General features: G+C 39.1%; 2 protein-coding genes across 2 annotated transcripts; both read left to right on the forward strand.

The window, feature by feature from the left end:
• Positions 1-1,996: 1,996 nt before the first annotated feature.
• On the forward strand, positions 1,997-3,304 carry LOC106390059 (RNA polymerase II C-terminal domain phosphatase-like 5). Its single transcript, XM_013830443.3, has one exon. The coding sequence runs from the start codon at positions 2,214-2,216 to the stop codon at positions 3,114-3,116; it is 903 nt and encodes a 300-aa protein (XP_013685897.1). The 5' UTR covers positions 1,997-2,213; the 3' UTR covers positions 3,117-3,304.
• A 1,356-nt stretch (positions 3,305-4,660) lies between these two features.
• On the forward strand, positions 4,661-5,942 carry LOC106390058 (zinc finger protein AZF2). Its single transcript, XM_013830442.3, has one exon. The coding sequence runs from the start codon at positions 4,995-4,997 to the stop codon at positions 5,793-5,795; it is 801 nt and encodes a 266-aa protein (XP_013685896.1). The 5' UTR covers positions 4,661-4,994; the 3' UTR covers positions 5,796-5,942.
• Positions 5,943-23,623: the final 17,681 nt, after the last annotated feature.

The following is a 23,623-nucleotide window of genomic DNA, read 5'->3' on the forward strand; positions in this document are numbered from 1 at the left end:
AGAATCTACTTTGATCAAAAAGAAAATTTTGAAGATAAAAAGGAATTAAGTTGTTAGAGATTATCTTGTTTGCACGGTACGTTAGTTAAGATTAGATTTATATATTGTTAATGAGGTTAGAATATTCTATTATATTTGATTAGATTTTGATAATTAATAGAAATTAAAACAATTGGTATTACAATATCGATATAAACTGCAGTATCCCTTTATAATACATGGATTAAATAGATATATAAAAAAAAGAAAACATATGTAATGTCAATTATGTTTTGAATTATAAATATATATGACTGAAGCTTATATGCGACTTATTTTCATATTAAGAACTATAAATTGGTGGTAATGTTTGTATGGGTGAAGCTCAACCAAATATTAAACACTTTGATTTCTTTATGTGCGCAGGTATTGATCTGAGAATAAGCAGAAAATACCATGTTTTTTTTTCTAATCGTGTTATTGTATTACTCTTCTATAATAACATGGTCTTGTATATGTAGATTGGAATATAAACAAAGATGATCGATCATTTGTGGTGACATGGAGTCAAATCAGAATCAGAGTTAGTGTATTATTATTCTAATAGTTAATAATGTATCGGTTTTGTTAGATTAATTTCCGATGGTTATGGTAAATAAGGTTTTGGTTTACTTTAAGTGATCGAGTCTCATTATGTAAGTAGCGTGTAAATATATAATGTGTAACAAACTTGTGCATCTCGTAATATATTAACCGTGGTACTAAAAATGAAAAAGTCCAAAATTTAAAAACAATCTTCATAAAAAATAGGACTCTAAACCGGGGTTTCTATCTCTAGTGGTAAAGGACTTACAGCTGTGAGTACCACCACCTGGGTTCGAATCCCGGCCACTGGAGAATTAACATTTCGGCATCGCCAGGGACAGAGGACCGACACGTGGCAACACGTGACTAGTCTGGATCACTTCTGTGGAACCAAGATACCTCTGTATAATTCAAAAAAAAAAAATAGGACTCTAAATTAATAGAGTAGATAATAAGATAATTCCTGCGTTATAAATGACTTGTATTTTTTTTTTTTTTTTTTGCATTAGTAACTTTCACTTGGTAACATCTATATTATTAAAAGAGAAGTACCTATTTGAAAATGTTCTTATTTCATTAATTAAACTCCCTATTTTTTTGCTTGTCTTTTTCAGTTGCATTTATGAAATATCCTAAAACGAATAAAACTGCCTAATTTATTACTTGTCTTTTCAGTTACATTAATGAAATATGCTTAAATGAATTTAAACTTCCTATTTTATTGTTTGTCTTTTTCAGTTACCTTAATGATAATCACATGGGCTTTCTTAATAAGGTCTTTTAACATAATTGGGTTATGGACATTTAATTTTTATCTTTATCTCAAAACAAAAAATATAAATAATTTATTATTAATAAAACATCTAAAATTATTTACATAAATCAGTTGTTTTATATGTTAAATTCTTCATATAAGTTAAAAAAATCGTTGTATTTTTTTTTAATATGTATAAATAATTTACAATCTTTTATGTCATACTAAGTCATTATATAATATTTCTTCATATTTTACATTCATAACCATTGTTTTTATATATCGTATACAATTCTCTAATTACGTGCATATGTTCAATTTGTTTATATGATATCATCGACTATTCGTCATAAATCAATGGTTTAAGACCTCAAAAAAATAATTTACTTAGTGAATATAATACATTAAATAGTACAAATACATCATTTAGTTAATTAAATAATCAAAAACCGTAAATTCATATCCGCGCATCAGGATCTAGTTCAACAATTACAATTTGTGTTTGTAGTTGAGTGAGTAGAAAGCCCAAAACCCAAATTCCATAGGAATTGAAATTAGTCAAACTAAAAGGAAAAAAGAGTATAACAGTCAATTAGAAGATTTTTTGGACGCGCTCCTGAATAAATGAAAACGCGGATAAAGTAAAAGGGCATAATGGTGAATCAGGTAGTTTGCACTTTCCTTTTTTCCTAGTGAGTCTCTCTCTAGTCTCTCCGCCCTCTATAAATTACAACACCTGTTCTGTGTTCATCCCATGACCACTTGCTTCGACACTCTCCTCTCCAGCCTTCTCTTACAAAAAAACTAGGGTTTTTTATTGTTGTTGTCCTTGCTCGATTCCACGATTCTCTGATCAATCCTCTCTGTTATTCTCAACCTAATCAGAGAAAAAACCATGTCTATACTCGAAACTCTGTCTCTCGAACCAAACCCCAAAAGACAGAAGATCGAACCGGTGCCCTACGACTCCTTGTCTTCTACCACATGTCTTCACTCGTTCGCTTGTCACGGAGTCTGCACAGCCTGCAATTCAATGGTCGAAAAACGCCACTTCAGATCATTCCACTATTTCTCCGACGGTCTACAGATACGCCACGAGGCCTTGGCCTTAGCAAAACGTCTCACAACTAAGTTCTATTGTACGGGCGAGAAGAAACTCCACTTAGTCCTTGATTTAGACCATACCCTTGTCCACACCACAAGTGTCCCATCTCTCACCGAAGCGGAGAAGTATCTTATCCAAGAAGCTGGTTCAAGGCACGATCTCTGGATGTTGAAATCCGACCAAGATCCCGTCGAACGCTTGATAAAGCTACGTCCTTTTGTCCACGATTTCTTGGAAGAAGCACACAAGATGTTCAAAATGTATGTTTACACAAAGGGTAACCGCTATTACGCTGAATCCGTCTTGGAGATGATCGATCCGAGGCGAATCTATTTCGGTAGGAGAGTGATCACGAGGGAGGAGAGTCCTTACTTGAAGACGCTTGATTTGGTTTTGGCTGATGAGCGTGGTGTGGTGATTGTGGATGATAGACGTGATGTGTGGCCTGATCACAAGAGTAACTTGGTTGAGATTAGCAGTTACGAGTATTTCAGGATGAGCAATGGCCAGTGTTCAAAGCCATACTCTGAGGAGAGGCTAGATGAAAGTGAATGCAACGGTGGGTTGGTTAATGTTTTGAGGTTATTAAAGGAAGTTCACTGTGGATTCTTTAGAGTCAAAGAAGACTTGGAGTCAAAAGACGTGAGGTTGCTCCTACAAGAGATTGAATTCAATCGTGGTGTACTATACTAAGAATCTTTTATTCTGTAGTAACTTCATTTAAGCAATGTAACTCTGTGATCAAAGGAGTGTCTCTGCATTTGAGGCAAGTTCAGAGAGGTTTCTCTCTGGATTTGAAGGACCTTGGCGTTAGGGTTCATAGACTTCCCATCTTGGTATTGTTACGGTTCATACGATAAGCAATAAGATCGTCTTTTTCATCTTAGAGTCTTATCACAATTGAAGGAAGGTTATTCAGAAAAGCTTTGATAACAATATAACAAACTGCACTCAAAATGTAAATTAGCGGACTAAAATATGAAAATAATTAAAAATTAATCCAAGATTATAACCATGTCATAAGAAATTTATTTCTACTAGTTTTTTCAAGAGACTATTTCTCTTACAAAAACAAAAAGAAGACACTAAAAGTCAGGGTCAAAGCTGGACCATTAAATGTCTTATAATAGCTTCACATATTCTGGGGCATGGCTTTGAATGGGTTTAGTAACATTACTCTGCACATTTTTTGCAAGCAAGCAAAAGAGAAGAAGATTAGAATCAGAGAAAGCGTATTAAAATGTCTCTTCATCAATACCTGTTTGTCTGTCCAGCAAGCCGACACGTGTAAACGTCGCCACGTGACGTCTCCGCCAACGCGTTTGGATAAATCCCGTCCACTTTTTTTGCTTGTTAAGGTATAACAACAACAAAGTGACATCGGCATACAAGTGGTTACTGAACTACCACGTGTCCTTTAAACACGCCTCGTTCTAGTTGTTCATACGGTACGCCACTCCACAAACTTTTTCCTCACCTACACTCAACTTCACTGAAGTTAGCTCAACATTCGTTTCTTTTTCACAGAAAAAGAAAAGGAAAATTTATTTCCTTGATTATTCATTCCAGGGTTTCATTAGGCGAATATTAGTGAGCTAGCATTTCTTAAAACTTATTTGATTTTAAAAAATGCATTAATGATTACTTCCACGCGGTGAAGATTAGTAAATAATTGTGCTCATGCTGATTAGATAATGAGAAAAATCTAGAAATTTTAATAAATCCTGGAAAGATTATTACCCAAAAAACGTAATTAGGCGTGTACGCGTTTGGTTTAAGGCGTGCCCCCACACGTCTCATGGCGCATAGCCAACACATAAGTCAGCTCAACGGGAAAGGTATAGTCCTTTTAAAAAATCTAATTTGATTTTTATATTAGCTAAAATCTCATTTATATTCGGTTTACCATTTTAATTACTTTTCTTGGTTTTTGACTTTGAACCGATCTCGAACTCGTGATGACGAGTGCCTTATTAGGTCAGCCGTGACCAAGAACCGGTACTTAACAGTAAAGTTCATCGATATTTTCCTTAGATTCTTTGGTCAATTTTAGTTTACAATCTAGATTTTCCGAGTTTCTTAATTTAAAATGAATTTATCACAATAGTTTATTTGTATAAAAATAAACAATATACACAAATCTAAAATCTGATACGATGGTTAATATAAAATTTTATCCCACTGCAATTTTTGTAGCATCTTTTTATGTTATTATCTGACACATATTCAAGAGCTAACATACTTTTATGCAATAAATTGATAAAATCCTTCTTGATATTACAATTTAATTTAAATATTGTACGGTTTATAAGAATTTCATTATATATTTACTATAGTGTTTAGGCTTCTTAAGTAACAGAGTGAGACGATAAAGAGATAAAAATATTGACCGACTTAAGACTCGTTCGCCACGTGGTTTCCATATAAAATAGAGTCCAAATTATTTCTTTAGCACTTCACTCCATTCTCTTCTCTCTATCTCTCTCAAGCGATAGACTCTGAAACATCTCTCAAGATTTCTGATCGAAACTCGAAGAAAGAAGACACAACACGTAAAAGATTCGTCTGATTATGGCTCTCGAAGCGATGAATTGTCCGACGAATTCTTCTTCGTTCACAGCACGGGAAGATAGAAACGAACCAACAGATGATCTTACGAACGACGCCGTTTTCATGGAGCCTTGGCTGAAACGCAAGCGCTCGAAACGCCAGCGTTCTGGCAGCCCTTCCTCCTCGCCGCCTCGTTCTCGCCCTAAATCTCAAATTCAGGATCTTGCGGAGGAAGAGTACCTCGCTCTCTGTCTCCTCATGCTCGCCAACAACCACCACCAACCCAAGAGGCGGCCGCAAGAATCCACCACAAAGCTTTCGCACAAGTGCAGCGTTTGCGGGAAAGCGTTTCCTTCGTACCAGGCTTTAGGCGGCCACAAAGCCAGCCACCGAATAAAGCCTCCAACCACAACCGCCGACGACGATTCGACACCTCCAACCATCGCCGTCGCGCATCCGACTTCCACCGCCATCGCACCTTCCGGGAAGATCCACGAGTGTTCCATCTGCCATAAAGTGTTTCCGACGGGTCAAGCTCTCGGCGGCCACAAACGCTGTCACTACGAAGGAACCATCGGAGGCGGCGGAGGAAGCAAATCGGTTAGCCAGAGTGGAAGCGTGACGAGTACGGTTTCGGAAGAACGAAGCAACCGTGCGTTCATCGATTTAAACCTCCCGGCGTTACCGGAGCTCAGCCTTCATCATCACAATCCAGTCGTCGACGAAGAGATTCAAAGTCCGTTGACCGGTAAAAAGCCGCTTTTGTTGACCGATCACGACAAAGCCAGCATCAAGAAAGAAGATTTCTCCCTAAGAATCTAAATAATTCGTCTGTTATACTTTTTAGTTTCATTTTCATTTGTTTTGCAGATTTCTTCTTAATTCTGGGATTGGATATATTCATATATGTTAGGGATTTGATATAAGATTTGATGAATTAATTGATTAAATCAGTTTTTGGTTTTTAAACTGTTGTTATAGCTGCTAATCTCTTGAGTCCACTCTGTAAAATATATGACACGTGGTATTCCTTATGTGAACGCAAATTATAAATAGTTGGGTGAACGAACGAGAATCCTTCCATGTGGACTCGTTGCCTTGATTAGCATTTACCACATGTATTATTAGTTTGGTCCATAAATAACAAATTAAACTATTTTTTTATTCTTCCGAATGGTTATTAGCCACTAAAACTATAATGTATACACCTAGTTCTTTTCTTTATTCATATTCAATCGTAATTAATTGCACATGCGTTTAGCAATTCATGCATCGTTATTTAATTTTGTTGATTACATCGAATCATAAATACGGATGTGACCACGAATCTGTTCATTGGTTCTTAGGTATCTCCTTTACTTGCGTAACTTCCTTGGCCTCTAAACATTAATTTGAGCCTAACTTCTTTCTACTACTTATGTTAAGACCATAATTAACCCGAGATTTTTAGAGCGTGGTTCTTAGCGGAAATTAAGAAATTGTTTCTTTAACTTTTAACTAAAAAAATTAAGAACCGGATCTTAAAGTCCTTATTTAAAAACCGGTTCTTAATTTTTTTAGTTAATTAAGAAACAATTTCTTAACTTCCGCTCTGAACCCTATCCTAAGAACTCCATCCTAAGAACCCCGGGTTAATCATGCTCTAACCCTCTGATTAATTGGTTGTTTTGTTTTGCTTTCACACTACTGAAACCCCTGTTCGAGAACTCGTTATGCGCTTGTCGGGCGGTCGGGTTGGGCCTAGCGCCTAACAAGAAAATCGGAGATTAATCGGAAATTACGCGGGGCTGAATTTTTAGACTTTTATTTAATTTATCGGTATGTATACTAGATAACTTGATAGAATTACCAAGAACCTAATGTGGTCTAGTGGCCAACGTTCTACTAATGCCCGAATTAGGGCTGGGTTCGAATCCCCCTTGCTCATTTTTGGTCATTTTTTTTAAATCCAGGTTTAATGAAGGGTAAAAATAATATTTTCCTTTCATCTTCTTCTTTTCTTGTTACCAGATCTCAAACCTTAAACATGGAGACTACCTTTTTTTTATCGTTTTTACTGTGATTTCTTCATTCTTTTGATAGATCTGTACTAATTATTGATGAATCTATGAAATATTATTCGATTTGTAGAGTTTAAATGAAGAAAAACGAAGTTTTTCAAAAACACCCGATTTTTTGGCCGATTACAGCCTACTCCCGGCGGCTCCGGCCCGCCCCGCGACTTTCCGGCGATTACGCGGCTCTTGGCGCCGCTTTTTTGAACAAGGACTGAAACTGTATTTGCTAGTGTACGGTTTCACCTAACCCCCCTAATGAGAACCAAACACGTTATTATGTACAATAAACGTTATTAATTAATACGCTCGCAAATTCAATAGAGTCCCATAGGTAGGTCTTCCTTGATTCTATTTTTTTCAAACATACTTTATCAACCTATATTTACCGATAAAGTAACATAATTTGTTAAGTTGTAAAGTGACTCTGTCATTTTGGTATCTTACACAAAAAGAGCATCGTAAAACTATTTTTATTTAATTTTGTATATAAAGTGGGACGTTAGGAGGAAAGCGAACCCCAAGTATGGTATTAGAAGAGAAGTAAATAAAATATGTCAATGATAAGAGTACAAAATGTAATCTAAGATTTTTAAGAAAGATACGAATAATGAAAATACTTATATAAATATCAATTAAATACATTCCATTCGTGTTTGTTTTGCATATAAACTGTGATGTTCTTGACGTGTTGCCAAAGTATAATCTTATCCAAACACATACTTAAAAACACTTTTATTTTATTTTATTGTTTTTATTATCTGTCTAAAATTAATAATCTATAAAAATGATCACTTGGTCACCAAGTCTTGGTATCTCTGTTTGTTGTACTTACAAGGATAATGACGTCATTTGTCTGGTTCGTTAGCGCACACAAACACTGAAACACGTACTCCAAATGAATTGATGCAGCGCTAAAGGAAAAACGACAAACATTTGAAAAACGACAAGATGTCTACACACACAAAAGAAGTAACGATCTCGAATGGAAACTTTAAACTTCTAAAATAAAGTAAATTGAATGATCGTAGGAAACTGCGATGTTCTTCTAAATAAAATAAATTTGAATGTGTCAATCCATAAGGAGAAGCAACACGACAAATCGGCAAATCAGTGATCAAACAGTTACTAATCAAAACAATTTCTTTTTATTTACATGTTTCTTACTTCACTAGAGAACAAATGCAAGAGATTCATTGTATACAATTAAAGCTAACAAACACCACTTTATATTCGTTCTACCTCTCTCTTATATGTCTCCAAAACAAGAAGTTACGTATAGAAACAGATACACCCACCTTGATCCGGTTTGAAAACGATAGGATCCGAGAGAGAAGGCCAAGGGAATGTAAGTATGTAATGTAACCATTATTGGAAACCATGTTGTGGGGTGGGTTGATAATAGTCCTCAACTCATGAGGATAGATTAGTTTCTACAGTTGTGAAGTCAGGTTGGTTTATATCCGGCTTAGTTGTATTATGTGCGTCTTCATAACACAGTCAGGAACCTAACACTTTGTTAAGTACAAAAATCTCATGACAATTTTTTTTTCCAGCAGTCTCCTTCCTCTACCTCTTCTCTAACCGAACGATTTAAAAGTATGCAGAATCTCAAAAGAACCTTGAAACCACATAACATTTTCGTTTTTAGAGAAAAAGAATAGAAAATAATAATGACATTCTATGAGCTAACACTAGCAGGAACCGTCACAAAATAATATACTAACTAGACAAAAGAAGATGAATGAAACTAAAAAAGAAACATCTAACCAAGAAGGCATCAATGCAATTCTCAAGATCATAGCTACGTGGAGGAAGTCCAATGCAAGATTCTGTGTGATAAGCAGATCATGTGTTAACCTCCAAAGATACATGAAAACATAAAAACACTTTTAAGAAAGCTTCTCGGAGATTAGATATGTGGTTTCTAATTCTCGAGTGAAACCAACAAACGAGCCATTGAGCACTCATTTTACTTAGAAATTATGACTTTTAAGGAATTTAATGAGTAATCTGAGTTTAGAAAGGATTAGAGAAGAAAATAAGAGAGAATAAGAGATTAAGAGACTGATTAGAGACAAATGGAAAATCATAGTGAAATGAGTAAGGAGAATGATTGTTTAGAACTATCTAATCTTTATTATTGTTGAGGTTACAATATATATAGGTCCATACACTTAGGGTTTTCGAAACATAAGGATAAGCAAGCATGCGAAGTCAAAGGAAGAGCTGATGCTTTAATTCAAACCGGCCAATGGGAGTCTTCACATGTTTGGGCATCTTTCTGATCCAAAGCAAAGATGCTCTTCCTTTCTAGCTCTTGCCAGTCTGTCCTAGCTGTCAAGCCGCGCCTTCCTTATCCATTCCAACGTTTGGATAAGGCTTTGATCGAATGTAACTTCATTACGGTACAACCGAGTTACCCGGAGAAGTTACTCGCCCACTTTCACCTTGTACGGTCGATGGTACGGCCCACCCGTCCGTACCACGCCCTATCAACTCTTCCATCCTTTCCTTCTCTTAACTCCTTTACTCTCTCATGCTCTTAACTCCTTTGTGCCTTCACCTATCTTCTCATAAGCCTCATCACATCTCAACACTTCCCCTCAAGCTTAACTTTGTGAAAGTCTAAGCTTGGATAGCCATGAGATCTTCCTCATTAAAAACCTCACCAAGGAAAACCCATTGGGACAAAACCTTGATGAGAGAAAAAGAGTAAAGACCTCACAGCTAAGGGGATCAGCTCCTTCTCTTCCCAAGATCTATGAGTCCCAATCTGATGTGAATGGACTCCATAGTCTTTTGTCTTGCTGCCTTAGTGAACACATCAGCCAACTGATCTTCACTCCTAGTGTAGCATGGCAAGATGACTCCTAGGATGATCATCTGCCTCACCTTGTGACAATCAACTTCAGTATGCTTTGTTCTCTCATGGAACACCGAGTTGGAGGCAATGTGGATGGCAGCTTGGTAATCACAATGCATGGTCATTGGTGTGGCTTAATCAATCTCCAAATGCTTCAAGATGCCCTTGATCCACACTAGCTCGTTTGTAAGCTTCAGCATAGCTCTATACTCAACTTCTGCACTTGAACAAGACACCACCTTTTGCTTCTTGCTCTTCCAAGTAACCAAGTTGCCTCCAATGAATGTATAATAGCCGGTTGTTGATCTTCTGTCAGTCCTATCACCAGCCCAATCCGCATCACAGTACTCAACCACTTCAGTGCTTCCATTGCAGCCCATCCATACTCCTTGATCTGGTGAGCCGTTGAGATACATCAAGATCCTCTCCACCATGCGCCAATGCTGTTCCTTGGGCACTTGCATGTGTTGGCTCACCTGATTCACAGCAAAACAAATGTCAGGTCTTGTGATGGTAAGATAAATCAATTTGCCAACTAGTTTTCTATAGAGTTTAGGATCCTGATATGGTTTGATGTCTTCAATCTCCCCCTTTCGTGGGACTTTGTAGCCATCCTCCATAGGCATCCTTGCTGTCTTGCCTCCATAAGCACCTGCACCTTTCAAGAGATCAAGTGTATACTTCCTTTGGGACATGAACAAACCTTCCTTGGGTCTACATATCTCAATCCCAAGGAAGTATTTCATTTCTCCCAAGTCTTTAATCTCAAACATGGATTTAAGGAACTCTTTGGTTACTTTGGTACCTTCCTTATCACTTCCTGTGATAATGATATCATCAACATACACAAGGAGTGCTATCATACCTGAGGGAGTGATGAGAGTGAAGAGAGTGTGATCTAGTTCAGACTTCTTGAAGCCTCGGCCATTCAAGGTAGTGCTAAACTTGTTGTACCAAGCTCTTGGTGATTGCTTCAATCCATAAATGGCTTTCTTCAGTCTCAACACATTTCCTTTCTTCACCAAGTGTTCCAAACCTGGTGGCGGATGCATATAGACTTCATCATCAAGCTCTCCTTGTAGAAAAACATTCTTCACATCCATTTGCCATAAGCCCCTTCCAAGGTTCACAGCCAAGCTTAATACAATCCGGATTGTATGCAGCTTAGCTACTGGTGCAAATGTCTCAATATAATCCTCTCCATAAGTTTGAGTGAAGCCTCTTGCAACAAGTCTTGACTTCCTTTCAATCTACCCATCAGCCTTGTATTTGATTGTGAAGATCCATTTACTAGTCACAGCTTTCTTTCCCTTAGGTAACACACTCTCATACCATGTGTCATTCTTTATCATAGCTCCTGCCTCAGCTCTTACTGATTCTTTCTATTCTTTATCCAACATTGCCTCTTCATAGCTTCTTGGAACATAACTCTCGTCCAAGTTCACCATAAAAGCACAATGCTCTTAAGGGTATTGAGCAAAGGAGCACACGACCTGAGAAGGATGCTCCACAGCCTGGGCATTGTAGTACACTCTCGTGTTTACCCAGCTAGAAGGATCCTTCTTCAGCCTTGTACTTCTCCTCAATACTGGTTGATCTTGAACCGGTCATCTTGGACACTCGGTTCTTGTACTTCAGCCTGAGCTTCTATGTCTCCTTGGCCTTGATCACCTTGATTATGAGAGCCTGAGTCACTCTCTTCTCCTTCTTCACTCAAGCAGGCTCTATCTTGGCCATTTTCTTGAGTTTCAGGCTCACTTCCCCCCCCCCTCATGATCAAGGTGAGGTGTTTGAACAGCTCCAATAGGTGCACTAGAGCTCCCTTCTTGGCCTCCACCACCCGTGGACTGATCCTGGCTCATCTTGATGCCTAGACCTTCCAAGATAATCTTTAAGACTCCAGCCTTATCTGATGTGAGGTCCTTCAAATCTTCTTGATTCTTCTCTTCATAATATACCCTTTCTTCAATAAACTTCACATCTCTAGATACAAGTACCCTTCTAGCTTCTGGATCATAACACTTGTATCCTTTTTGAGTTGTTGAGTAGCCAATAAACATTGCCTTCCTACTTCTTGCTTCTAACTTGTTCCTCAACTCTCCTGGTACCAGAACATAACACAAGCATCCAAAGACTCTCATGTATTCCAATGATGGCTTGTGCTTGTTTAGAACCTCAAATGGTGCTTGATCCTTCAGCACCTTTGTAGGAATCCGGTTGATTAGATAGCATGCAATAGATACAGCATCACTCCAGAACCTCTTGGGTACATTAGCTTGGAACATCAGGGACCGAGCCACCTCCATCAAATGCCTGTTCTTCCTTTCGGCCACATCATTCTGCTGAGGTGTGTAAGGACAGCTTGTTTGATGAAGAATTCCATGGTGATCTAGATGACTCTTGAAAGCATAGCTTGTGTACTCTCCTCCATTATCTGATCTCAAAATCTTAATCTTAGCATGATAATGGTTAGTCACATAAGCTTGAAAGTTCTTAAATGCATCTATCACCCTATCTTTTGATGGAATTAAAGTTAACCAGGTGTATTTAGAGTTTTCATCAATGAATGTGACAAAGTACTTATGATGATCTCCAGATAAGCAAGGTGCAATCCAAACATCAGTATGAATTAAGTCAAAGCAATTATCATAAACAGTAGATGTTCTTGTAAAGACATTCTTACAATGCTTGCCTAAAATGCAAGCTTCACAATTCTTATTTTCAAAAACAACACCTGGTAACATCAAGTTCAAAGCTCTCCCATGAGGATGTCCTAATCTAGCATGCCACAATGCATTTTTATTCAAACTAGAAGCAGAAGTGAATGAGCAATTATAATTGGAAACATGATCAAGCTCTTCAAGCAAGTATAATTCCCCTTTGGTAATTCCTTTTCTAATCAACTGGCTGCTCTCAATATCCTGAAACTTCACACCATTAGGACTGAATATAACATTGCAATTTAAATCAGTTGCGCATTTCTTAACTGAAAGCAAGTTTGAAGTAAATTCAGGCATGTAGAAAGCTCTAGTGTTTTTATCAAACAATTTCAAGTTTCCTATTCCTTTAATAGGTATCTTATCACCATTTGCAATCATCACATGTCCATTAGTTGGTTCTATATCTTTAATCAAGTTGGTATCACTAATCATATGATGAGATGCACCAGAATCAACAATTAATGGTTTAGATGCATTGCTAGCATTATGGCACAGGCTAATTGGTGATCTACATGCATTAATCCTAACATTTCTATCAAGGTAATGCTCAGTTCCAACCTTTCTATCAATCCTAGCAATATCATCCACATTAGGAGTTATTTCTATAGTTTTAGCAATCATAGATGCACCAGATGAGTAACCATGAATGTTACCATTATCCTTGAGCATTTTGATGAGTGCATCCATCTCGGATCTCTTAATGAAGTCATGATCATTGCCTCAGAGGTTGGGAGCTCCCGTGTCAGTCACCAAGGCCTTGCCATCACCTTCACGGTTCTCTCCTTCAGCTCCTCGGTTAGATGGCCCGGCTCCACTTGATCCTTCAGTCATGTGACCTCTTGCCTCTCTTTCCTTCATGAACTTAACCGACTTCAAGTGTGGGTGAAGTATCCAGCACTGACTCTTCTTGTGTCCATGTTTCTTGCAATGATCACAGTTTCCATTGAACTTCCTGTCTTCATACTTGTTGTGAGCTGCTTTGTTGGCTTGTGAAGTCTCTTCTAGATCAGAGTGCGCAGCATTTGCAAGAGACAAGTCTTCCTTGCTCCCAAACAAGCCAATTGAGCCCTGCTCCTTTTGTATCTGAGCACACACATCTTCAAGATCAGGTAGTCTCTTGGACCTCAGCATATGCTTGATTAATCCATTGTAGCTTGGATTTAACGTGAGCAACAACCCAAAGACCTTATCCTGCTCACGCCTCTCATTTAGCAGCTCTGGATCCACTGTGCTTGGCCTCAGCATCTCTAACTCAGACCAAAGAGACCGGAACCTCCCCAAGTGTTTAGTAAACTCCATCTCATCTTGAGCTAACCCATTGATCGCCTTCTTAACTTCAAACACTCTGCTCGGATTAGAAGTGTTTCCATACACTTTCTTCAAAGTGTCCCACAGCTCCTTGGCTGTCTCACAGTAGCTATAAGTATCTAAGATAGCCGGCTCCAATGAAGCATGAAGAACAGACATCACCATCATTTCTTCTTGTTGCCACTTCTCTACTTCACTCTCCGTGGTGCTCTCCTTGTCACCTCCTTGAGTAATAGCCATTGGAGCCTCACCAGATGTGATATGCTTCCATAAACCCTTGCTTCCCACATCAGTCTTCACCATCCTAGACCATACTAGGTAGTTGCTCCCTTTGAATGTCACCGCGACCTTCATCTTCATACCACTCTCCATTCTTGAACAACTTGACGTCTACAGCTTGAACAAAGACTAGATCTTGAACTGAGAACTCACGTAGCTCTCAAGAACACAACTTCACTCTTGAGTCTTCAAAGAAACCTCCAAAGAATCGCCCAAAGACACACAAAATCACCCTTGAGCCTTGAACTTCAAAGAAATCTTCAAACGCACTCACTTGATCTCTCAAAGCTTCAAACTTGAATCTTTAAGAGAAACACCAATGAACTCAGATTGTAATCAACCTTGCTCTGATACCATATGACATTTAAGGAATGTAATGAGTAATCTGAGTTTAGAAAGGATTAGAGAAGAAAATAAGAGAGAATAAGAGATTAAGAGACTGATTAGAGACTAATGGAGAATCATAGTGAAATGAGTAAGGAGAATGATTGTTTAGAACTGTCTAATCTTTATTAATGTTGAGATTACAATATATATAGGTCCATACACTTAGGGTTTTCGAAACATAAGGATAAGCAAGCATGTGAAGGCAATGGAAGAGCTGATGCTTTAATTCAAACCAGCCAATGGGAGTCCTCACATGTTTGGGCATCTTTCTGATCCAAAGCAAAGATGCTCTTCCTTTCCGGCTCTTGCCAGTCTGTCCTAGCTGTCAAGCCGCGCCTCCCTTATCTATTCCAACGTTTGGATAAGGTTTTGGTCGAATGTAATTTCATCACGGTACAACCGAGTTATCCGGAGAAGTTACTCGCCCACTTTCACCTTGTACGGTCGATGGTACGGTCCATCCGTCCGTACCACGCCCTATCAACTCTTCCATCGTTTCCTTCTCTTAACTCCTTTACTCTCTCATGCTCTTAACTCCTTTGTGCCTTCATCTATCTTCTCATAAGCCTCATCACATCTCAACAGAAATGGTACTATAGCATCTTTTCGGTGGAAGCAATGGAGCAAGTCCAATTCAAGATCATATTCAAGAACCTGATCACGTAGTAATTAAAGCTCCAAAGATATATATATATATATATATATATATATGTGATTTGTTATTCTTGCTAGATATGACATATATAAGACAAGAAGGGAAGTTGTTTGTCCATATCCGAGGGCATTCTTCCTCTGTTTTTAGCTTCCAATTAATACAAGCAACCACTGACATGAGCTAGATAAAAACAAAATAATACATATAAAACTATGTAGCTAATAATGTTTGGAGTAACCTGCATTCTCACTTGTATCTAGATTAGGATGACAAGAATTATTATACTATATATAGTACTTAGTCGGAAAGAATACCCAGCAATAGAATCTCAATAACACATGAGATAGATAAATAACAAAAAGACATGACTTGACAGATTTCAAAGTCTCTTTGCACGTTTTAAATGTAATACTTGTAGGTATCATTCAAAAAATATATAATACTTGTAGGTATCTTCTACGTGAGTAAGGGTCATTCGACAAGAATCAAGTTAACAACACAGAAACAATGGACCAGTCTTTTTCAAAAAGAAAAAAACATATGACAAGGACTAACAATTGTGTAATTTCCTTTAGCCTCCTGCATGTACTGGACCTTTTTGAATCGGCACCGAACTCTGAACATAAGAGCACACAACTGCCCAATAATATATAGAATTTCCTAGAGCAACTACTTTGAAGTAATTACCCTCTCCAATGAGGTAAGCTTTGGGGTAGTGTTTATCCCAAATCAATGCCACTTTCTTCTTCTCGTCGACGAAGAAACTCCCATACCCACACCGAAGAAATATCCATAACATTCCAGTGAACGGCTTCAAATCAACTTTTAAGAAATTTATCCATGTCAACTCATTGGCCTCGATCTTTGTTGTAATCTGTATCTCAATCAACACTGTAAAATAAGGGTTTTTTGCAAAAGTGACTCAAAACTTGGAGTCAAACAGAAAACTAACATTTTCTTTTGACTTTTTTTTTTTGAGATTTTAACCCCACACCTGCATTTTATCTACGAAAATGCCATTAACATTTTTTTTTTTTTTCGAAAATGGCTTCTTTACTGTCTCAACCTCATCTTCTTCAAGTATTTACAATATTGCCACTGCAATGAATAGTGGCAACAACCTTGTACGAACTGTTTGGAGCTTTTAATGCCCTTTAATGCACGTAAATCTCTTTACACTCTCTCTGTTTCAATTGTTATGAACTAAAAATAACATTTCTTTCACTTTCTCTCTATATTCATCCAAAAAACTCAAGCTTTTGATTCAAAATATGGGCTATGGTTGACAGAGCCATATTTCTTTCGTTTTGACTTACGGTTGCTTTCGTTTGAGGTTCTGGGTGGTTGGAGAAGACCCTGTGTGCAAACGAAGTCATCTCACCTAGTTTAAGGTACGAATTTGAATTTTTTTTCAAGATCTGTTCGCGTAGAAGACTTACTAGTAAGTCATATGTATGTAGAAGACTTACTGATGAGTCTTCTGGTCAAACGGACGACTTAAATTAAGTCGTCCAGCTTTGTTTGTTAAAAAAAAACACTCCAGACGACTTATATATAAGTCGTCTACGAGAAACGGGCTAGTTTTGCATTTGACCGAATCGTGTCAGATCTTTGACTATTTCTGGACGACTTATAATTCAGTCGTCTCTGGGAAAGTTAAAATTTCAATATTTTATGAAAACTTGACGACTTACGTGTAAGTCGTCCTAGGTTAGTTTTGTAATTGAAAAATAAAACTTCATAATTTGACTTTAACCAGACGACTTAATATAAAGTCGTCCCTCCAGAAGACTTAATTTAGAGTCGTCCGGGGAAAGCAAAGTCGTCCAGAATTTTTTCCAATTTTCTGGTCAAACCTTGCTTATCCCGGACGACCTTAAATTAAGTCGTTTAGCTGGACGACTTTCATCTAAGTCGTCTGGAGAAAGTTAAATTTCAAGTTTTATTTTTCAATTACAAAACTAACCTAGGACGACTTACACGTAAGTCGTCAAGTTTTCATAAAATATTGAAATTTTAACTTTCCCAGAGACGACTGAATTATAAGTCGTCCAGAAATAGTCAAAGATCTGACACGATTCGGTCAAATGCAAAACTAGCCCGTTTCTCGTAGACGACTTATATATAAGTCGTCTGAAGTTTTTTTTTTAACAAACAAAGCCGGACGACTTAGAATTAAGTCGTCCCTTTTAATTTTCAATTGCAAAAGTGACCTCTTTAGACGGCTTACCTTTAAGTCTTCTGGACGACTTAATGCTAAGTCGTCTGCGGCAATGTTTATTGAACTTCTTCATTTTCTCTATGTTTACTAATGTGTTTTATTTTGAATATTTGCAGATGATTTTTCAGTTACATGCAGTGTATGGAGAATGGTTGTTGAGAGATTTCCGTTGGGATTTTGTGGTTGATGATCTCAAAGGAGCAAGATTGTTTTTATTGAATGAAGATTCAACACATGCTGAACTTGTTGCAATGGCTCAAGAAGATTATAACCTGGACATGAGAACAGTGAGTGTGGAGATTAGCTACTCATTACCAGCAGAAATGATGATGGCTCCAGGCAGTCTTCCCATTCATGTTACAAGTGATAGACAAGTTCGAAACTTGCTGGAGATACTCAAAACCCATAGAGTATGTCTTTGTGTATCAAGCCGCAGCAAGGTCGAAACGGTTTCAGAGAAAAGGGATATTGATGAAGCTGGTGAATGGGAAAAAGATGTTGGTGATAATGATGAAGCTGGTGAATGGGAAGAAGATGTTGGTGATGATGATGAAGCTGGTGAATGGGAAGAAGATGTTGGTGATGATGATGAAGCTGATGAATGTTTTGAAGATGTTGGTGATAATGAGTTTGTTGAAGATGAAAATCAAGATGGGGAGGAGGAAAATGGGGAGGAGGATGCTGATAATTCTATTGTTGGTGAAACGGATCAGAATGGTGGGGATTACAGTCTTTATGGAAAGGTTCCAGATGAGGAGGAGGAAGATGATGATAATATTTGTTTTGAAGAAATCCAAAAGACATATGCTAAGACAAATGCTATTGAAGGAGGAAAATCGAATGGTACCAGTATCTATGTCAACAAGAGTTTTGTTAGCAAGGGTGCACTGCTTTCAGAGCTGCGGTTAGCAGCAGTGAGGGGTAAGTTTTCTTTCAGATTATACAAATCAACGAAAACTCTCGTTGTGGCAACATGTCGGGTTAGCTATTGTGGATGGAAGGTCAGAGCGAGTGTCAAACATGGGACAAACACGTTTTGGGTAACAAAGTATGTGGAAAAACATTTATGCTCAGTGGGAGACTGAATCGCTCAGCGGAGACACTGTACTCCGAAGTATGTAGGTAGTCTTTTCATTGATCGTGTTGGAATTATTGATGGGATAACTCCGCAGCATATCACTGATGCAATGAGGAACATGTTTGGCATGGCGCTTGATTACACCACTTCATACAGAGCACTGTTATATGCACAAAGATTGGTGAGAGGATCAGCAGAAGAAGGGTATTCGCGTCTGGCATCATATCTCGAGCAAATCTCCATTGCAAATCCTGATTCTATCACGGCGATAGAACTTGATTCTATGAAAAGATTTAAGTATCTATTTCTCTCTTTTGGAGCTTCTATCAAAGGTTTTAAGTATCAGAGAAGGGTCATTGTGGTGGATGGAACTCACCTAAGTGGAAAGTATGGAGGAACTATGTTAGTTGCAGCCGCACAAGATGGCAATTTTCAGATATTCCCATTGGCTTTTGGGATCGTGGATGAGGAAGATGTACCTTCTTGGGAATGGTTTTTCACAAAATTGGCTAGTTGTATATCTCATGACAAGCCTCTGGTGATAGTCTCCGACCGGCACAAGGCCATTAAAAGTGCGTGTGATAAGGTGTTTCCTTGGGCAACCCGAGGAATATGTTATTATCACCTTCAAGATAACATTGTCAAAAAGTTTAAAGGGAAACATCTCATGTACTTGGTGAAAGGGGCTGCTTATGCTCACACGGTTTACGATTTTGACCGGTACATGGCTGAGATACGGAGTGCAAACCCGGAACTTGCAACGTATTTGGAGAAAGCCGACGTCAGGCTATGGTCAAGGGTTTATTGTAAGGGGAACAGGTTCAACATAAAAACAAGCAACATTGCTGAATCTATTAATTCCGCACTGAAGCGAGCAAGAGGATTTCCGATTACGTTCCTGCTGGAGTTCATAAGGCAGAAGTTAGGAAAATGGTATTGGAAAAGGAGACAAGATGCTTTGAGTCTCACAACTGAACATAGCCGGGGTGTTGAATACTTGCTTGCTGTTCGAGAAGAGATAGCGGATACGATGACGGTCGAACCAATTGATGGATGGCATTTCTTTGTCAAAGGTGGCAAAATGGACTGTGTGGTTGATTTGGAACATGCAAAGTGTGATTGTGGTGTCTATGGAGTGGAGAAAATACCTTGCTCTCATGCTATAGCTGCTGGAACACATGCTGGTTTGCATATCTTCACACTTGTATGTCCACTGTACTCAAAGAATTATCTGTATGCAGGATACTCAGAGAATATATATCCTATCGTGTCACAACATATTGAGGAACGAGAATGCTTTCCTCCAGAACTAAAGCGTGGTCGGGGGAGACCGAAGAAATCAAGATGGCAATCTTGGTTGGAGCTATCTAGGATGAGAGGACACAAACCCAGGAAGAAACACAGGGCACGGAGATGCTTAAACTGTAAGGAAACTGGCCATACGAAACCACAATGTACACAACCAGTTGACTAGTTGTCCAGACGACCTAAATTTAAGTCGTCCAGTCTTGATTACCCGTCCAGACGACTAAATTTTTAGTCGTCCAGTGTATTTTATTTTTAGACGACCTTCTACTAAGTCGTCCAGTGTATTTTATTTTTAGAAGTCCAGTGTAAGTCGTCCAGTTGGAAAACCTTCCAGACGACTTATAATAAGTCGTCCAAACCTTCTAGACGACTTATTTGTAAGTCGTCCAGTTGGAAAACCTTCCAGACGACTTATAATAAGTCGTCCAAACCTTCTAGACGACTTATTTGTAAGTCGTCCAGTTGGAAAACCTTCCAGACGACTTATTTCTTCCAGACAACTTATATATTTACAAATCTATACAAAGACAAGCTGAAATACAAATACTTCGCTCGTTAAAAAATCATGTTCAAATACAAAGACAAGTTCAAATACAAACACAAATCTAATCATACATGCCCACGAACTTATCACCATCCACATTTTCTTTCAAATGCTGATCAACAAGCTCCTTCCATATATCCACCGCCATATTATCCCTCATTTTCTTCGCGTTGCACCTAGCAAAGTCTTTAGGGTCAAAGGAGACCCCAAGAGCATGACATTCAATGTACTTTACAGCGTACACGCCACAATCACCATTGTTGGCCGTGGGTACACCTTTCAGCGGTCTCTCATATGTGTATGGCTCCAACCCGTATTTGACCCGTATTTCGTCGGTGGCTGCGCACTCAACAAGCAGATAAGGGACCATCTGGAGAAAAGGCTCCATTATCGCATTCCATGCGTCTGGTACACTTGATGAAGGTATGCTGTCCCAGACGACTATGTGCCTCTTACGGATCGATATCCAAGTAGCAACCCAATGCTTGTCGTTCAAGTTCACTGGCGCATAGATATCATCAATGTCCTCCCCCCACTTCTTGTTTGATTGGCAAAATGAAGGTATTGATCCGTCATAAAAATTCGACGCCCCACCAGGTAGAACTCTTCCTAAACCTTTGTGATCAGTTTCCGATGTTTTGAAGAGCTGATACTGCTCTCTCCAAGACTGGGAAAAGTTGTGATCCAGGAAGCACATTCGCTCGCTCCTGAAAGCTTGTGGGTTCTCCTGATACCTCTGCCTTAGCACATTAATCCAAACATCTATATGCTGCATATTAAATATAACAAGTTAGAAGTTACCAGACGACTTAAATATAAGTCGTCTACGTGGTCGTCCAAGTAGACGACTTTCCAGACGATTTATCTTTAAGTCGTCTGGAAAGTAGTCTACTTGGACGACTTTGTAGACGACTTAAATCGTGTGCAGAAGACTTACGCAGTCTTCCAGCCATTCTCTGGCTGTCCGGAGGAAGTGGTACCACCTTGTTGGTGATGTACGTGGTTTGTCCTCGGTCTTAGTTGAATAATGACTGCAAACAAAAAAGTAATCAGTTTTGGACGACTAAATCAAGCTATTATGGGTAAAGCAATCACTTACGGATCAGTTTTCAACCAATCAGCGAGTTCCTTCAACTTATCTTTGTTTACTGGCGGAAATGGATTATAGGCTGCCACTTTATCTTTTTTTTTTCTCTGCCGTATAAGGAGATCTCACAGTGGGAGCAGGTTTCTTCGCTCGTTTTCCAGTGACTTCCCAGCAATCCATGGTCCACTTCCACGGTCTCCGCTCATACATGACTTTAATGATATTCTCCGCGGGCAGGTCCTCAACATCAGAGTCCCATTTTGGCCACATTTCACTAATGTCCTTCTCAACAAAGTTGATCACGCGGGTCTGCAGTAAATAGAAGAATCGAGTTAGATATTTGAAAAAAAATACTAAATAGACGACTTAATTATAAGTCGTCTACTAAGTCGTCCAGCTGGAAGACCTTCCAGACGACTTATAATAAGTCGTCTAATAAGTCGTCCAGCTGGAAGACTTTCCAGACGACTTAATTAAGTCGTCCGATAAGTCGTCCAGCTGGACGACCTTCCAGACGACTTATTATAAGTCGTCTGCGCAGTCTTTTGGATTGAAGTAAATACCTGACTCAAGATAGCAGCTTTCATTGATCTGCGGCCTCTGCTGCCCTCGTAAGCCAGTATCGGTGGAGACGGACTGTCTGCTCTGGGACCACCAATACTAGCACCCAATTCCGGCATAGCTGTGTACGCCCAGACCTGAAGAACTTGTATAAACCCATCCACGGTGTAACAGCCAGTAATTTCTTTGTTCCACAAAGAGTCCATCAGCACCTTAAACGCGACTCTCCCCCATGGATAATTCTCAAACCGTTCTAAATCCATCACTAGCCTTGCCAGAGTAGATCGTGTAGCGGTTGAAAACTTTCTCCCTTCAATGAATCCAGTGAAGATGGAGAGGTACGCGAGCCGCTTGCGATCTTCCCTGGACCAATCCCCGCATCTCTTCAGTGCTGCTATTATCTGATCAGTAGTTGGCCCAGCTTCCAGATGAACTCCCAGCATCCCCCAGAAAGAAACCATCTCTTGGGTAACGTCACATTTTGGTGTCTCAAGGTCCTCGATGTACTCGCAGTTTAGACCAGTGAGGTTTTCAAACTCTAACAGTGAAAACCTCAAAGGTTCTGGACCAACGAGAGACCACATCTCATACTTCTTCTTAATGTCCAGCTTGAAACTGAGCATGTAGTGAACCAGCCTTGAAGCCCAACCAAATCCATGCTCCTTGAACTTGATGAAAACTCCCAAACTCGACTCCTTGAACTCTTCAAATTCGTCATCAGTAAGAGCTTCCCTAAGAGCAGTATGCAACTTGCTGTTATCCGTATGATACGAAATGCTATTGTGGGCTTCTGGCTCTTCCCCTGATGTGTATAACCTACGGGGGAGTTCTGGAATATCCATCCTTTTTGTCTGCAAAATAATCAAAGACAACAATATAAGTCCAGACGACTTATAATTAAGTCGTCTGGAAAGTCGTCCAACTGGACGACTTTCCAGACGACTTAAATTTAAGTCATCTGGAAAGTCTTCCAAATGGACGACTTATATTTAAGTCATCTACTAAGTCGTCCAGTTGGAAGACTTTCCAGACGACTTAAATTACTTACAAGTCTTCCAGTACAAAGCGGACCTGATTAGTCGCAGAAGGAGTTGGAGTACTCGTCATTGCGGTTATAGATCTGAAAAAATAAACGTGAAACGGTGAGAATGAGTAAATTGATAGAGACAACGTTTTATGTTCATCTTTTCCTCGAGATTGATGACTTACCGGCGTTAGGGTTTACAGAGAAACGGCGCTAAGGTTTACAGAGAAGAAGCGGCGGCGCTAGGGTTTAGAAGAAGCGGCGGCGCTAGTGTTTAGAGGAAGCGGCGGTGAGAACGTTGGTGACCACGGTGGCGAGGGCGACGGTTTGTTCGGAAATAGTGGAAGCGGCGGCGCTAGGGTTTAGAGGAATCGGCGGCGCTAGGGTTTAGAGGAATCGGCGGCGCTAGGGTTAGAAGAAGCTGCGGCGACAACGGTGAGAATGAAGTGAGATAGATAGCCGACGTTGAGAACGATGGTTTGTTCGGAAATCGTGGGAATTCGAAATCGCCTTTGAGAGAGAACTGTTAGGGTTTCTGAATTTCGCGAAAAATGAAAA

This window comes from Brassica napus, chromosome C5 (genome assembly GCF_020379485.1).
Source record: "Brassica napus cultivar Da-Ae chromosome C5, Da-Ae, whole genome shotgun sequence".
Classification (NCBI taxonomy): domain Eukaryota; kingdom Viridiplantae; phylum Streptophyta; class Magnoliopsida; order Brassicales; family Brassicaceae; genus Brassica; species Brassica napus.

Excerpts from the sequence above, each read along its gene's own strand:
- LOC106390059 (XM_013830443.3), top strand. The coding sequence starts at position 2,214 with ATGTCTATACTCGAAACTCTGTCTCTCGAACCAAACCCCAAAAGACAG.
- LOC106390058 (XM_013830442.3), top strand. The coding sequence starts at position 4,995 with ATGGCTCTCGAAGCGATGAATTGTCCGACGAATTCTTCTTCGTTCACA.